Raw genomic sequence first — 17,696 nt, forward strand, 5'->3', positions numbered from 1 at the left:
TAGGGTCTTATGGTCCCAAGAGTTTGGGACGAGTGGCCCCCAGGATTCATTGCTTTATTACCGGAGGCCTGTTTAAACACAGGCACACCTCAGAGATACTGCAGGCTGGGCTCCGAACTGTCACAATAAATGACATGTGACCATAACGTGGGTCAAATGCATGTTTGGTTTTCCAGATGCACATCAAACTTATGTTTATACCCTGCTCCATTAAGTGTGCAAGAACATGATGTCTAAAAAAACCCCCACACTGTACATACCTAATCTAAAAATATTTTATTGTGGGGTGCCTGGGTGGCTCAGTCGGTTAAGCATCCAGCTTAGGCTCAGGTCATGATCTCCCCGGTTCATGAGTTCAGGCCCCACATTGGGCTCTGTGCAGACAGCTAGCTCAGAGCCTGGAGCCTGCTTCCTATTCTATGTCTCCTCCTCTCTCTGCCCCTCCCCTGCTCACACTGTCTCTCTCTCAAAAATAAATTAAAACATTAAAAAAATTTTAAATAAGTAACATTAAAAAAATTTTAATTACTTTATTGCTACGGAACATTAGCCATCATCTGAGCTTTCAGCGACACCCCTGCTCCGTGCTGGTGGGGGGTCTTTCCCTCAGTGTTGATGGCTGTGGACTGGTTAGGGTGGTTGCTGGGGACATGCTGGCGATTTCTTAGAATAAGCCAACAGTAAAGTGAAGTTTGCTGCATCAACGGACTCTTTCTCTCCACAAACAGTCTCTCTGAGCAGGTGATGCCGTTTGAGAGAATCTGAGCCACAGAAGAACTTGCTTCAGTCAGAGTCAGCTCCCTCCACCCCTGCTGCCTTGTCAGCGGGGTTCGTGGAATATTCTCAGTCCTTTGTGGTCACGTCAACGATCTTCACAGCATCCTCACCAAGACGGGATTTCATCCAAGAAACTACTTCCTTTGCTCATCCATGAGAAACAACTCCTTAGCCAATGAAATTTTATCACGAGATTGTAGCCATTCAGCCCCAACTTCTGGCCCTGCTTCTGATTCTCGCTCCCTTGCTGTTTCCACCACACCTGCAGTGACTTCCCCCACTCACGTCTGGAACCCCTCCACGTCCTCCAGGAAGGGTGGAATCAACTTCCTCCTGTTCATGCTGATATTCTGACCTCTTCCCATGAATCACGAATGTTCCTAACTGCACCTAGAATGGTGGATCCTTTCCAGAAGGTTTTCAATTTACTCGGCCCAGGTCCACCAGAGGAATCACTATCTAAGGCAGCTGGAGCCTCCCAAATGTATCTTTTACAGAAGACTTGAAAGTCAAAATGGCTCCCTGCCCCATGGGCCGCAAGGCACATGCTGCGTCAACGGGCCTGAAAACCACATGCGCCTCACGGCCCCTCTCTGTCAGAGCCCTCGCGTGAGCGGGTGCACTGCCGATGGACAGTAATAGTGCGAAAAGGATCCCTTTTCTCAGCAGTGGGTCTCAACAGCAGGCATAAAACACTCAGTACACCCGGTTGTGAACAGACGTGCGGTCACGCGGGCTCTGTTGTTCCTCCGACAGAGCCCAGGCAGAGGAGAGTCGGGTCATCCTGAAGGGCCCTCGGATTTCTGGAATGGTCCGTGGGCACGGGCTTCATTCACCTTGAAGTCACCAGCTGCACTAGCCCCTGAGGACAGAGTCAGCCTGTTCTGTGAAGCCAGGCGCTGACTTCCCTTCTCCAGCTCTGAAAGTTCTAGATGGCGTCGTCTTCCAACAGGACACTGTTTTGTCTGCATGGAAGGCCTCTTGCTCAGTGGAGCTGCCTTCACGAACTCTCTCCGCTCGACCTTCTGGGTAACCGGCTGCAGCTCCTACCTCAGCACTTGCTGCTTGACCTTGCACTTTGACAAGCTACTGAGCCAACCGCTGCTGGCTTCAGACTCTCCTTCTGCAGGGTCCTCCCCTCTCGCCGCCCTCCCGGAACTGCAGGGAGTTAGCGCCTTGCCCTGGATGAGGCTTTGGCTTCAGGGAGTGTTGGGGCTCGTCTGACCTTCCGTCCAGACCCCCCAAACTTCCTCCACGTCAGCAGTGAGGCTGTTTCTCTTTCTCATCCTTGCTGTGTTCACTGGAGAAGCACTTTCCATTCCCTTCAAGACCTCTCCTTGGCATTCGCAACTTGGCCAACTTTGGTGCAAGTTTTGGCCTATTTCAGTTTTCGACATGTTTTCCTTATAGAGTTCAATCACTTCCAGTGTTTGATTTACAACGAGAGACATTCAACTCTTTCTTCCCCTTGAACACTTAGCAGGCCATTGTGGGGTTTCTAACTGGCCTCGTTTCAACCTTGCTGTGTCTCAGGGAAGAGGGAGGCCTGAGGAGCAGGAGACATGGGGAATGGCCAGTCGGAACAGTCAGAACACACACAGCACTTACCAGTGAAGTTCAATGTCCTACATGCACACGCCTTGTGGTGCCTCCAACACAATCACAAGAAGAACATCAAAGATTGCTGATCACAGAGCAAATCAGCATGACGTAGATAGTTGTAATAAAACACTTGGGAAGATTGAGAGAATTACCAAAACATGACATGGAGACGTGAAGCGCAAACACCGTTGGGGGAAAAAATGGCGCTGATGGACTTCCTCAACGCGGGGCTTGGTCAGAGAACCCCTCCCCCACCACGAGGCACTGACCAGTGTTCCTGGATGCGGATGAGCTCTGGGAACCTCACACAAGGCAACGGTGTGTGGTATTCCTACATGTACACGGACGCCAAACCCATCGGGGCAGAGAGGCAAGACCACCACGGAACGCACCTTGGGCACAGCGCAGCTGTGAGAGGCAGGTTTGGGGAACAGGCGAACTGACGCAAACGCTGGGGCCCGTCCGAGCTCAGAACCTCTGAAGGCGCCCCGGGCACAGCCCCTGCCTCACGCCCACACCGCACCCTGTGAGGCGGCGGGAGCAGTTTAGGGCTCTGCTTAGGGAAGCGGTTTTACACAACAGCCTTCTGGTCTGGAAACATCTGTCTGTCCACCTGGTCCTCACGGTCTTCACCGACATGACTTCACTGACACGAAAACCGTTTTCCCCAAAACAGAACCCACGACACAGCTGTCCCTGCGGCTGCAAATGGCTTGCAAGCCTGTGGCTATTTTCCAGGGCGTCAAAGCTTTGACGGGTTGCAGGAAGGTCCTCTGGGGCCTGAACTGACAAAACTGCAGAGTCAGGAACAACCTGGGAGCATCCTTCCAACAGGAAATGTTAACTGCCTTCCTTGACATCGGTGGTGAGGTCTGGCTGAGGGCCTCGAAGCCTCTCCAGGAAACCCGCTAATTCTGCAGTGAATGGGGGGGGGCTGCTTTGCAATGATGTTGGGGGGGACAGTGGTTAAGGCGTCCTGGTCTGGAAAGGGTATGCTGAGGGTGAGCCCCTTCCCAGGAGCCCCTGCTCATGGGAAGCAAATCTGTCTGTTGGCACCTGCTCCTCCCGGTTGGCTCCACCAGCTCAAAGGCAGACCCTCCCTGATCTGCAAGGGAGCTCGCTCATCCCCCTTTGATCTGGCTTTCTGAGGGCTGTGGGAGGGAGGACCCTCCCGTAAGGACGATCGCTCAGCGGTTCAAGCCCCAGGCTGGACAGAGCCAGACTCTGAACCTGGGTTTTCCAAGGACTCCCATTCCCTACCAGGGCACGTCAGTAAGACTGATTTCCTCCAACCTTCAGAAAAACACACACAAGGGGCGCCTGGGTGGCTCAGCCTGTTAAGCCTCTGACTTCGGCTCAGGTCATGGTCTCGCAGTTTGTAGGTTCAAGCCCCGTGTTGGGCTCTGTGCTGAGAGCTCAGAGCTCAAAGCCTGCTTTGGAATCTGTGTCTCCCTCTCACTCTGCCCCTTCCCTACTCAGGCTCTGTCTCTCTCTCTCTCTCTCTCTCTCTCAAATAAGTAAACATTAAAAAATTTTTTTAAAGTATTCCAAAAATATATATATACATTAAATAAAGTAAAACTAAGTTAAAAATTCAGTTCCTCAGCTGGACACATTCCGAGAATCTGTTAGCCATGTGCCTGGCACATTCCAGGGCACAGGACGGATACACACACTTCTGTTATCGTAGAAAGTTCTCGTGGACAACGCTGCTCTACAGAGTCAGTCACTCCACCCAGGGACACACCCACAAAACTCCCAGAACCTCATTTTTCTCCCAGTATGTTCTTTCTGTCTTGCCGTGACTCTCTCTCCATAAATCATTGCCTCTGCACGGCACATCTAACCAGCTCAAGGATCATTTTTAATATTTTAAGCAGTTACTGAATAGAGCCTTTGGTATTTCTGTTTGGGTTTAAACTTTACTACTGACGCGGACCTCGCCCAGAAACCTGGCAGGAAAGCTCCCCAGTAAACCTGCGAATGAACACACCTCCCGGGTCTGGCGGTCTTAAAGGAGGCGGTGTTGGAAAAGCCCCCAGCTCAGTGCCGACGCCAAGTGACACCCAACAGTCAAAGAGCGGAATGCCGCTTCTGGGGGCCGCTGGGCAGCTTCCCAGACCTCGCTCCCCAGCGGGAGACCTGGCTGGGTGTGCATCCGGCACCCGACGAACCTACCCGGAGAAGAGCGGTCCAGTCCCTGGCTGCAGGTGCTGTTCAAACCCTCCCCAGAAGCTCCCCACACCCCAGAGCAGGAGAGCTCCATGGCCGCCTTCACCCTTGTGCCTCCAGAAAGCACCACGGCGGGGCTGATCTGTGGTTCCCGCGGGTGTCCGTCCTGACCTGCTTTCCCATGTTCTTCTTCAGAAAGGACCACGTGGAGTATCTGTGGTCATGAATGTGGCTGCGTTTTCCACGCTGCCCTTGCCCTCCCCACCCGCCGTGCACGAAGCCACCCCACCGCCCGTCGCTGCGAGCCTAGAGCAGCTCTCAGGACCGAGAAGCTTCGAAAGTCCGTACAGATGATGCAGACGGGCAGGGGGACAGAAGCACGGAATCAAACAGGGTCTTGGCTCCAGGCCTCCGAGCCTTCGACATCTCCAAGGGCACAGGGTAGGCAGGACTTCTGCCTGCATTTGGCCACAAAGGCAGAGAACTTACAGACCTTGCCTCCTGGGGACTTGGGAACAGGCGTCCCCGGCCCCCCGGTAGGTGGGGGTGCAGGAGGGCGATGCGGTGCCCCCGCACTCTGGCGAAGGCTGCGGCCACCTTGGCAATTCTCAGCCCCTCTCCGCATCTCCCCTCCCTTCTCGGCTCCGCTCAGAGCCCCAGCACCCAGTTCCGTGCTCCGGTTGTGCGGATCAGGGGAAGGCAGGGACCGATCATGCCGGCCCAGCCCCTCTCCTGGGAGATGGCCCCCAAACCGCAGAGGGGACAGGAGGCCGCTAGGAACCGCGCGAGGGAGAGCAGGCTTCGGTGAGGGGACCCCACAGACGCAAACGGCAAGTTCCCCAGCCAGAGCCACAAGCATACGGTGTGGGCTGACCACAACAGTTCACACCTGACCTGGGCACATGCCCCAGCCTCCCCCTGCCTGTGAGGCAGTCCTGCCCCCTCCACGGACCCACCGCTCTGGCCAGAAAAAACAGCTGGGTTTCCTTTCTAATGTCCGGCTGGCCTGGAGCCGGCCAGGATGGGGGGCCACACCTCACTTTGTCTACACTGCATCTACAACAGGGAGCGAGGCCGAATGAGAGCCTGGAGATCGGCTCTCGTCACCCCTAGAAAAATCCAGAGAAAATGCCCCATTTCCCTCCTTCCCAAGAGGGTTCCTTTCTGGGGCGACCGGGCGGCTCCGTCGGTTAAGCATCGGACTCTAGATTTCGGCTCAGGTCATGATCTCACGGTTCATGCGTTCGAGCCCCGCATCAGGGTCTGTTCTGACAGTGCAGATTCTCTCTCCCTCTCCCTCTGCCCCTCCCCTGCTCACACTGTGTCTGTCTTCCTCAAAGTAAAGAAACCTAAATAGAAATGGTTCCTTTGTGTTTGGATCCCCCTTTTTAAAAAATTTAGGTAAAAGACGTACATGAAAACACTTCAAAAGCCTAGACCACCCCTGCCTTGACTTGTCCAGAGCCCCATTCCCCCACCATCTCACTTTCTGACTTCCCCTACTCGGCCAACCTCCATTCCCCTGAAGAGCGTGCTTTGATCACATTCTGGCTTCCTGGTACACCGGTGGTGGAGACAGTTCAAAGACTTTCTCCTACAGAAGGCAGGCTGGGGTCAGCCCACTCTCGGCCCCCAAGACCCTTCCTCTGATCCAAGGCTTGCAAGTCTTGTTTTACTTACTCTGCACACATGCAGGCATGCATTCACTCATTCATTATTTCGACTCTTCCACGGGTCACCTGTGATGTGTTAGGGAACATGCAGACCTCTGACTTTGGGCCACCATGAAGACAGGGCAGGCCCTCACCACCCTGCACGCAAGCTGCTATTTCTGCCTACCCCTCCCCTCCATCCAGCTCCATGCCTTCTGGACTTTGGCCTCTGGGTTGATGCTTCAAGTCAGAAAACCATCAAATCCCTGTGACTGTGGAGACGTTGGTGAGTCTGCTCAACACTGTGTCTGGGGACTGAGGGTTCCACAGAAGAGGAGGAGAGACGAAGTCCCCACCCTCGGGGAGCATACAGTCCGGGTAGGAAGAGTCGCAGCCGACGGGGGAAGTGGGGAGGCGGGCTCCATGGACAATGAAAACTGCATCCGGACTGATGGCTCTAAATCATCCCGCCCCCACCTGGGATCTCACACTAGATGCCTCCCGAGAGCAGCCAAAGCCCCACCTTCGACGGGACCATCTACTTCGCCCACTTCCACTTGGTTGCATTTGCAGACAGAGAACTCAGACCCTGACAAGGAATCCCAAGTCCCTTCCAGAAACATTCTAGAACATTCTAGAACATTCTATTCGCAAGTTGCCCCATGAAAAGCCTTCTCCTTTAACTTCTAACGCCATGGTGGGCTCAGGAACAGCATGGAGCAGCTCTGTGCCTGCCCTCGCTGCCAGGTTAGAGCCCGATGCCATGCCTCACCCAGCCCCCTTCTCTCCCTAAGCACCTGTCAGGGGGTGACAGTGAGCCTCCAGCGTGCTGCTGACACTGCCCGGAGAGCCTGTCCTCCTGTCCCTCCAGACCGCGCCCTCCCCACCCCCTTAGCTGGGCTCCGGACTCCAGAACCCACAGTCCTGGCCTTTCTGGAAGGGGGCTGTGCGACCCCTCCCCGTTGCTCCCAAATAATGAGTAGACTTGTACCTGTTGGAGGCAAAGAGCTCCTGTGAGGGCCAGGGCTGGCTGCAATCCCAGAAGAACTGCTGGGGCGTTCCCAGGTGGTCTCTGGTCAAAGAAAGAAACACAATCACTTTCAGACTGTCCTAGGGCAGAAGCCCAGAGGGTCCCAGCAGAGCTGGATGGCAGAGGGGACCCAGCCAGCCACCGTCCTGCCTGAGCCCAGGGGACAGGAGCTGGCCTTCCGCTCCCACACCATCCTCTGTCCCACCTTTTGGGATGACTGGCTTCTCTGCGGGGGACCCTTGTCCATACAGCTGCAGGCAGAAGGCAGCCTTCCACTGGGACCCTTGGAAATGTCCCTCACCGGCCCCCCTCCCAGTCCCCACCAGTCCCCCAAGGCTGCCGACCCCCACCTCTCTAGTCTGTCCTGTGCCCCGGGCCCCACGTGCTCACTGGGTGTTCCTCCCCAGTGCCACTGTCACGTGAAACACCAAAGCCAGAGGAAGGAGCCCTGGCCTGGGGTCTGTACAGAGACACGGTCCTCTGTCAAGTGAGGGTGACCCCCCAAGTCCTTCCCACCCCTCCAGGCCTGCGTCTGGTCCGAATTCCAGCCGCTGCATCAGCTGGGCCCCTTCTCCCTCCCCAGACGTCCAGCCAGGAACCAAGCAAATGGCGCAGCCTCGTGATGGCCCCTGAATGCCACGTGAGCCGCGTCACCGCTGTGAGCAGGGACTTCCCGTAAAGTTGTCTGGTGAGAAAAAGAATGCTTTCTCACTCTGTACAATTTGAGGACGTAGAGAAACACAAGGAAAAGTCAGCGCCCGTAATCCCAAGGCTCTAAGTCAATATTTTGGTATCCTTGGAGATTGATTGTCAAGGCATATACACGTCTTTAAAAAAAAACAGGGTGGCTCAGTCGGTTGAGCGTCCGACTTCTGCTCAGGTCATGATCTCACGGTTCGTGGGTTCGAGCCCCATGTCGGACTCTGTGCTGACAGCTCAGCGTCTGGAACTGCTTCGGATTCTGTGTCTCCTCTCTCTGTCCCTCCCTTGCTCATGCTCTCTCTCTCTCTCTCTCAAAAATAAACATTATAAAAAAAACTACTAAAAACTAAAGAATAAATAAAATGAAACAAAAATCATACTGTACTTTTTTTCACGTATCGACTTAGGTTCTTGTCAAGCTCATGTCAGGAGCAGAGGGCACAGGGGTGATTCTGAAGCCAGGCTGCCCGGGTCTGAATCCCGGCTCTGCCTCTCCCCACCACCTGGGAAAGAGCGGCCATGCCTACGGTCTTCCAGGAGCCCCCTCTGCAAAATGAGATCTAACTGGGACCCACCCAAGGCAATCAGTGTATTCCTGGCAAATGCCCCCACAAAGATAGCCAGTGTTAATATACGGACATAACATTATTTAATCAGAATTTCTATTACTAAAAATTCAATGATCTCAAAAACCAAAAACAAGGTTAAGCACAACCTTCCACCGGCTTCTCTCAATTAGGATTCGAGAGATCTGGGTTTCTGCCTCTTCAGGAGGACGCGCCGAGATCACAGGTAGATGCGGGCTTGCCGTCCAAGCCCCACTCAGCAGAAGCCCTGCGCTCGCTGGCCAGGGTCGCTTACAGGTCCCTTGGCAGCTGGAGTCCCTCGATCACCTGTGAACCACATCTGTCCAGCCGAACACCATCAGGGCACCGTAACTTTCTAAAGGATGATCACCGTGGCCGGCTCTGACCCAGCCCCAAACCCAAAGCCACTGCAGGTCTGAGGTGGGACTGTGGCCAGGGCGGGCCGGGCAGACGTCTGGAGAGAGCCAGGGGGACCACGGCTGAGTGACCCCCCCTCCCACCTCCTGCAGCAGGCATCATCACCCCGGATGACCACACTGGCCACAGGGAGGAAGCCATTCCTAGGCTTTTTGCAATAAAAGATTCCTTCATCTGTTTACAGCACACCAGGCTCATCGACGCAGTGAAAGCAAAACTGAAGTGGCAGTTTGGGGCCCGAGTTACCCTGGATTAAGGCTCTTCTGCCTTCTCTGGGGGGTCTATCCCTGGGGCTTTAGATGGTTCCAGAGACAGCACAACTCCTAAGACCAGGATGGGCACCATGCAGGCCCCAGGAGCTTTGGGGAGCATGGTGCAGTCAGCCTGCAGAAGTGAGACGTGTTCTTGGAGACGATCCATTCAACACAATTCACGAGAAACACACTTTTCCTAGTGGCAGCCCTCACTCAGTCCGGACCTCCTCCACCAAACCCAGAAAAGCCACACACACAGATCAACCGACCATGGATCAAACCGGCCCGGGGAAGTAGCTCTCTGAGCCATCAACGCTACGCGCCGGTGCTGTTAATTTTCCCATCGGCGATGACAGCGGCTGCCGTGCAGAATAAAACTTTTGGAGAAAGTCTAGTTAGAAGGAGGGCAGAGACGTAAATCTGGGTTTCAAAGCACAGATGGCCCCTCCTTAGAAGAATAATAACAACGCTGATGCGAATAATGAAACAGGAAGTGAGGCAGGAGTCATTAACTTTAAACTTCGGGACTTCACTGCCCTTGTTATGACTGCATCCTGCTTGCACTAGAAATCCTGGCTTCCAGTGGGAAAGCCACAGGACCCTCTGAATCGAGGCCACTGGTCCTGGTGATTTGCCTTTTGGGGAAGGTGTAAGCCTTGCCCTCCCAGTCCCGCCGAGTCCCACCCTTACTCCCCACCCCCTACCTCCTGTCCAGCCCTAGTGACCACCTGTTCCCCTCTGGTCCACTGGCCTGGCTCTGGTGGTGGCTCTCTGCTGCCCCCGGTGGCTACCAGGTGAAATGACCACAGGTACCAGCTCAGGGGGAATTGGGCCCTTTTGGGGTCCTAGCTGCCTCTGAGATTCTTGCGGTCCCCTCCTCTTTGCCTTTTAAAAAAATTCTTCCTTCTGGGGTACGTGGGTGGCTCAGGCTGTTGAGCGTCTGACTTCAGCTCAGGTCATGATTTCACAGTTTGTGAAGTGTGAGCCCCGTGTGGGGCTCTGAGTGGACGTCCTAGAGCCTGCATTTCTTGGATCTCTAACTTTGCAATCACAGCAGTGAGGGGCCTCTGGCTACAGGGCATTCCCAGCCCCTTCTTAAAATTAAGTGGAATTTGACTTCCAACCACAGACTCTCTGCAGGAAATGAACTACCGACTCTCGGAATACCCACTCGTGTCTGGCCAGCCCCAAGCCCCTCCACATTGGCATCTCTGTCAATGGTCCCCAAGTACTTATGAAATGGGTATTATTGTTTCCACTTTCTAAGGGAAGAAACTGAGGCCTCGGCTGAGAAGCAGCAGGGCTGGGGCTCAGCTAGCCAGCAAGGACCACCATGTGCGAGCCACACCAACGTCCCGTAGCTCTGTGCCAGGAGCACACCAGTCCTGTTTTAGTCTGCGCCCCATTCTCTGAGAATCATTCTTTTTTTTTTTTTAAGCATTTATTCATTTTTGAGAGCCGGAGAAAGGCAGAGTGTGAGGGAGGAAAGGGCAGAGAGAGAGAGAGAGGGAGACACAGAATCGGAAGCAGGCTCCAGGTTCCCAGCTGTCCACACAGAGCCTGACGTGGGGCTCGGACCCACGAACTGTGAGATCATGACCTGAAGTCGGAGGCTTAACCGACTGAGCCACTCAGGTGCCCATTTGAGAATCATTCTGAAAAGCAATGGTATTGTCCTATTAATGTCACATAAATATTAGTATTTATAACATGGTTAATATTGGATGTAAAGCAATAAATTGTATTACTGAATAAAATAGCGTTACACTTGAAGGCTTACTCTGTGTCTGGCAGTATTCTGCGCTCTGTGGATACTGCAGGAAATGTAACAGGTTGAACACCCTCCATGTCCAGCTTGCAGTCTGGTAGTTATGATGCTATTCTGTCTATTTTTGAATGTCAACACGTAACATTCTCCATGGATGAAAATTTAAAATTTTCTGATGGGGGTGGAGGGAGGGAGTCGCACCAGGAGAAAAGTAAATAAGAAAGTAAAACAGCAAGTTAGACGGTGGTACCTACTAAAGAGAATAAAGCAGGGAAGGGGGATAAGAAAATTGTATTAGAGGGGTGGCTCAATTGGTTAAGCATCCGACGTCGGCTCAGGTCATGATCTCACAGTTTGTGGGTTCGAGCCCTGCGTCAGGCTCTGTGCTGGAGCCTGCTTTGTATTCTGTATCTCCCTCTCTCTATGCCACCCCCCACAATAAGTAAATACATATTTAGAAGACTAGCCAAGAAAGTGCTCCCCAAGAACGCATATTGGAGTAATGTTTGGAAAGCAGTTTCTAAGTTTCTGTTGCTGCATCAGAAACCACCCCAAACTCACCAGCTGCAAATCAGTGAGCATTTATGACGTCATACTGTTCTGGGGGGCCAGGAATCCGGCAGGGGGTTAGTGGGGTGGTTCCAGCTCAGGCTCTCCCATGAGGGCACAGTGTGATCTTAGCTGAGGCTGCATCATCTGAAGGCTTGAGCGGGGCCAGATCCACTCACGCGGACGGGCCTCAGTTCCTTGCCCCCAACACATGTGATCTGGGAGAGCAGGGAGAAGCCCCCACCGTGTCTTTGTCACCTAGCCGTAGAAGTGACTCTCCCTCACCACGGCCAGGTTCTACTGCCCACACAGACCAACACTGATAGAATGTGGGAGGGACACAGAGGGGCCTGAGTGACAGGCAGCGGGCACGCTGGGCTCCATCTTGGAATTCTGCTAATGCCGAAGAAAAGGAACAAGCCGTGCATGTACACGAGGGAACAGAATTGCAGGTGGAGGGAACCAAATGTGAAAAAAGGCTTGGAGGCAGGCACCCATCTGTCATCTTCAAAGGAAGACGATGTGGCTGAAGAGTGGGGGTGGAGGCGGAGGGCCGGAATCAGGGGTCAGGGGGCCAGACTCGGTCGTTGGGGTACTGGCCCTCAGAGTGGGGTCCTGGACCAGGAGCACGAGCATCTAGAACCAGCCAGAGATGCAGATCCTCAGGCCCCACTGTAGACCTGTGGGACCTGCAATGTTGGACGTGTGGGGGCAGCCACTCAGGATCTGAACCACAGAAATGATGTGATCCAATGGCGGCCACCATGGCTGGCTCGCCCTCCAAGCAGGCTTCCTGGGCTCATGCCCTCAGCATGAGTGCTGCCTCTCCATGTCCACCTCCCAGTCCTCCAGAGACTGAGACGAGTGTGGGCTCTTCCAGAACTCCCGCAGGATGAGCAGGAGCTGGGAAGCGTGATGTGAGTGGGGCGGGGTCCATCCAGGAGAGGACAGCGCGGCCGCACCACTGCCATCAGCTACGACGCCGGTGGGATCTGGGGAGTGTTTCACTAGGAAGGGGTCATGGAAAGGGGTGCCCAGGTAATGCCCCCTACCCACAGCTCCAGGACCAGACCCCTCTATGCTGGCATCAGACCCTGTGCGCACAGCGACAGTTCCTGGACATTCTAGCAACACCCAGGAAGGACAGCTTGACAGAAGAGATTCTGGCTTGGGATATTTGTCCCGATCCACCTCCCATGGGGGCTTCCCCAACTCCCCCCCAACTCTGTCACACAGCCCGTGTCCCCAGCGGCAGGGATGGACCACGTGGCCCATCAGCAAACAGAAACATGCATGGCCTTTTGCGAAAAGCCGTCAGTGGACATGTCAGCAGCAGAACCGTGTTCTGTGGGTTCGATCACCCAGGTCTGATCACTGGTGGGAGGGTACTGAGCCTGGGCCAGATTGTCACTTTTGTGGGGTGTGGACCACCGGGGCCCAGAGTCGGCACCTGAGCTCCAGCCAGCACTGTGTTGCAGGCGTCAAGCCCGGGGAGATGGGGAGTGGAAGTGGGGAGGTGCCAGCTAACGGTCCCCAGTTCGCAGAGTCCACGAGCTGCAGGTGTGCCCATGGGACCGTGACGGCCCCCGGAGCACGGAGGGACCCGTGCTCTGAGGACGGGGTGACCCCGGGACTCTGCCATTCAGGAGAAGAAAGGAATTGATGGCGGACCTGCGCTGGTGCTTACAACGCCGTCCTCAGCCCCGAGCTGCTGCGATGTGCCTAGGAGCCCAGGCCCTGGTGTCCCCAGGCAGGTGTTCAAATCCTGAGTCCGCCTCTTGGCTATGAATGGCCGCCTGCTCCCTCACACGAAGTGGGGCCAACACTGCAGGAGTTGGGGTGCTGGGTGAGCAGTCAGGGGCCACAGCCAGCCTTTGGCGCAGCCTCTGACACAGAGGAAGCCATCACAGCCCTCTAAGGATGTCAGCGACAGTAATATTACTAGAACACAACCCTCTTCATTCCTTCCTTCCTTCTCTCTGCTTCCCAGCTTCTCAGCCCAAAAGCCTCCTTCCTGCTTTCGTTCCTGTTCCTGACCTTCCAGAGCACAGCTCCCAAAGGGAGAGGGAAGGCAGGGCCCCTCTCTGATGCAAAGGAGGAGAAGGTTCTAGAACGCCTTCCTTGGCATGTCCGAGCTGTACGGGGGTGTCCTTCACTTAGCCAGAGAAACAGCACGATCGGTGGTTGACCACTTCCCTGCAGCTCAAGGGCTCCTTTGGGCAGAGTCTGACATCCAGGAGGCGCAGGGGCCCTCACACCTGGTCCACAGACCAAACCCAGGCTGGTGATGTGTTGCATTGAAGCGGCAGCCCCTTTAGTGCCCTGGCGCTTTGCCAGTGGCCTGAGCCAGTGGCTGCGTCCAGCCTACGGAGACAGCCTGGAAGGAAAGGACCAGCAAGAGGCCGAGGAAATTCTAGTGGAGACCTGGGGGGTGGGGCGTCTGGAACTCTCTGAGCCTGTCCTTCAAACCCTTTAGGGTCCCTGCTGTGCCAACTTCCTTATGGCACGCAGACCCGGGCAAACACGCCAGGAACCCCTGACCTCACGTTGAGGGCTAAAATGAGGGTTGATGGCAATCTAGGAAAAAGCATCTTGTTAGGGGCCACCAGGGGAAGGCAGCTCACACATATTCTGACCCCCGTCAGGATGGTGGAGGAAATGGGGTGCAGGTACTGAGAAAGAAACCTTACTGAAACCGAAGCCTGGACCCACAGGGTGCGGGACCTCACACAGGCACCTGCTGGTCTCCAAGCCTGTCTCCCAAAACCCAGTGACTGATCACGGTCACTGGGACCACTTGCCAAAATAGAGATTCCCAGACCTGGGACCTGAAAATTCTGCAGTCTCCGTGACAAACCAGATGGGGGTTGAGGGGGGGGTGGAAGAGGGGCCCTTGTTACCCATTCAAGAACCAGACACAGACCAGAAAGTACGTAAATGAGACAGAACTTGGGGGTGAGGATCGGGCAAGGCGTGAAGCCACACGCATGAGAGGAATGGAGGGTGATTTTAGGGAAACTCCCCACACGCCCATCATCCTTAGCCCGACCTCCTGACGCTATCGGGCTCACAACAGCGGTCTCCAGAGAGCCACGGCCTTGACAAGGAGGTTCCAGGTGCAGACTTACCGATTAGATTGTCACAAACCCTATGGCACGGCTGACCCTTTAGAGTCCTTCCTAGAATAGAGGACCCCGAAGTGGAGAGGAGAAAGCGATGTGGTAGAAGGAAGCCGAGAGGGAAATGGCACCCAGAGAAGGTTCTGGTGGCTGCTCGATGGGAGCAGACAGGGCGGAGGGCAGATCGGGGCCACCTGGTTCGGACCCGGGGAGGTCCAGGTGACCTCACGGTCCCGTGTGCTCCACGTCCCCTCCATTCAGACTTTCTGAGTCCTAACTATGGACAGGTGCGAGCTGGGGGCGGGGCTCCAGGAGCCCACACTTCCGTTCTGCTCTCGGGGAGCTGACAGCCTGGATGGGGCACGGACGACCTCCTCCCTCAGCCATAACACCTGCCTTTAAGCTCAGCCCTCCACATGTACCCTGAGGGCAGGGACCATGTCGAATAACTGTGTGCTGGTCTCCCAGGCACTAGGGAGAGTGCGCAGTGGGTGTTACAGGATGAATGGAGACTCCGCTCAGAGCAAACATGAGAACTCAGTTTGGCTACACAGCCAGAGGCTGCTTTTCAAAAAAGCGTGTGTGTGTGTGTGTGTGTGTGTGTGTGTGTGTGTGTGTGTAGATAAAAGGAAAAACAGATGCAAAGACTAAGAAGGACCAGGGAGAAGGGACAGAGCCCCACTCCCCTCCACACAGCATGAATCCCAAATCCCGCGAGCAGTCCAATCTAAAAAGAGCACAGAATACACGGTTCTTTACAGAAATACGATGGCAAGTAACTAAGTGGAGAAGGTGTCCGGTCGCACTCAGCACTGGAGAGACCCAGACAGAGGTGCTAACAAGACACTGTTTTCTCACCCACTGGGCGCGGAACGCCTCTCAAGACTGACAACGCCTCGCTAGCAAGCATCTGGAAAAACAGGCTGGGAACGTCTTGGAAAGGCAGTTTGGCGACAGCGATCTAAAGCCCAAGCGCACACGCCCCTTGACCTAGCCGCAGTTTCGGGGGTGCCGAGATGTCATCAGCATGATGAGTTTGGGGCATGTTTTGTTAGAGGAGGAAAGCTCCGGGACACGCGGGAAATGCCCAGAGGACACTATGCTATTGAATTCCAGGGAAGGAGGCACACGGGGGATGTGGTGTGGGGGGCGTGTCCAAAACACATTGCTCCGTGTGCAGAAGTGCACAGAAGCGTAAAGAAGTCCGCAGGTGCACGTCAAAAGGGGCCTAAATAGGCGCGCCTGGGTGGCTCAGTCAGCTAAGCGCCCAACTTTGTCTCAGGTCATGATCCTGCGGTTTGAGTTCAAGCCCCAGGTCAGGCTGTCTGCCGTCAGCAGGGAGGCCACCTCCAGATCCTCTGTCTGCCTCTCTCCTCTCTCTCTTTCAAAAACAAAGAAATAAACATTAAAAAAAATTAGAAAGTTCTAAGTAAAATGTACGTGCAAAGAAAATTGTTGGAAGGACATGCACAAGAAGCATCTGATGCTGGTTAATTCTTAAAAACCAAACCGAAGTAAGAAGACTGTCTTTTTCCAGTGCGCCCCACTGGAATGCTTTACCAAGCACGCAATAACCCCCCGTGAGACAGGGATACCGTGTCGCGCTGACGCAGGAATCCACTGGAAGAAAGGCAGGAAAAGAAAAACGAGAAACCGACCCAAACGGACTCGGTTAGCATCTGGTCAAGTGGTGTTTTTCACGGCTACGGTAAAAGGCTCGATCAGTGAATACATGATGTGAGAATGCCCGGCCGACGACTGGAAACAGATTAACAAGATTAAGGGCCATCCATTTCTCACACATTTTCTGAAATTAACTTTTATCTGGATTAAAAATTTTAAGGGGCGGGGGGCGCCCTGGTGGCTCAGTCCATTGAGCGTCCGACTTCCACTCGGGTCATGGTCTCGTGGTTCATGAGTTCGAGCCCCGCATCGGGCTCTGTGCTGACAGCTCGGAGCCTGGACCTGCTTCAGATCCTGTGTCTCCTTCTCTCTCTGCCCTTCCCCTGCTCACTCATGCTCTCTCTCTGTCAAAAATAAACATTAAAAAAATTTTAAGGGAAAAAAAAAAGAAACCGTTGATGAGAATACTAGAAGAAAATATTCTTTTCCTGTTCTGGCAAAGGCCTTTTAAATGTGACCTCAAAAGGAAGGAATCGAAGAAGCTAGAGATTGCCCACACTCTCTATAAAACTATAAAAGTCACAAGCCGAATCCTACAACATCATTGTACAAAATGGAACTGTTTGTTACACAAATCATCAAGGCCCTTCTCTAAGGAGGGTGCAAACGCCAGAGCTTTCTTTCTAGACCGACCTGCCTACTTGGCCATTACTCCCTGGACCAGTGGCCACGGCACGGACGGGGCTGGGGTGGGGATCCATGACCACTAAAAGGCTGCCAAGGGAAAGAAGCAAGTCTGCAGAGAGAAATATGCATGAAGCAAAGCAAACCCAGAGAAACAAGTAGGCATAAGACATCACAAGGTCCCACAGGGCTCAGCACCTGCTTTCTGGTCCATATGCTGGGGCTTCTAAGAGATGCCCTTTTTCCCCACAAGCTAGTCTGAATGGGCTTCTATTCTTCTGCCCACAGGAGCTGCCTGGTAAACAGCCAACGCCAGCCCAGGGGCCATCAGACCCACATCTGGAATTTTCTCCGGTGGTCATGCTGCCCTGGGGCTCCTCGCCAGGCCCCCAGGAGGACCTCCACAATCTCTCCGTGTGGAGAAATCGCACCGCTCACCCGTTCAGAAGCTTCCCTTCCCACTACGTGGGATGTTCCACTCAGACATCACCTTCTCGACGTGTTTTCTGAGAAGCCGAGCATTTCTGAACCTCAGCCGCTCGGTGTGGCTGGGCCTCATTTGGAAGACTTTCCAGTAAAAGGTGCGACTTCACATTTATAAATAATGCTCGAAATCACAGAGTGTTGCTTTTCACAAAGACACAGGAAACCGTCAGAGGGAGCTGAGGTTATTTTGGAAAACAGGGATAAGCCCTTCCTCCCTCCGGAGAGGCAGCCCCCAAGGCACCTTCTGAGCCTGCTAGAAGGATCATCGGAGCGC

The 17,696-nt window shown here is 54.3% G+C and overlaps 1 protein-coding gene across 1 annotated transcript in view; it reads right to left on the reverse strand.

The window, feature by feature from the left end:
* Nucleotides 1-6,243: 6,243 nt before the first annotated feature.
* The window catches only part of LOC115282785 (growth arrest-specific protein 7-like), a 38,755-nt gene continuing 27,302 nt past the window's right edge, over nt 6,244-17,696 (reverse strand). Inside the window, exons 3-4 of the mRNA XM_029928960.1 lie at nt 7,195-7,275; nt 6,244-6,290 (exon numbers count right to left, since the gene is read on the reverse strand). Coding sequence (XP_029784820.1) covers nt 6,259-6,290; nt 7,195-7,275 — 113 coding nt within the window. The 3' untranslated portion in view covers nt 6,244-6,258. The remainder of the gene's footprint in view (nt 6,291-7,194; nt 7,276-17,696) is intronic.

The sequence above is a fragment of the Suricata suricatta genome, chromosome 17 (assembly GCF_006229205.1).
Source record: "Suricata suricatta isolate VVHF042 chromosome 17, meerkat_22Aug2017_6uvM2_HiC, whole genome shotgun sequence".
Classification (NCBI taxonomy): Eukaryota; Metazoa; Chordata; class Mammalia; order Carnivora; family Herpestidae; genus Suricata; species Suricata suricatta.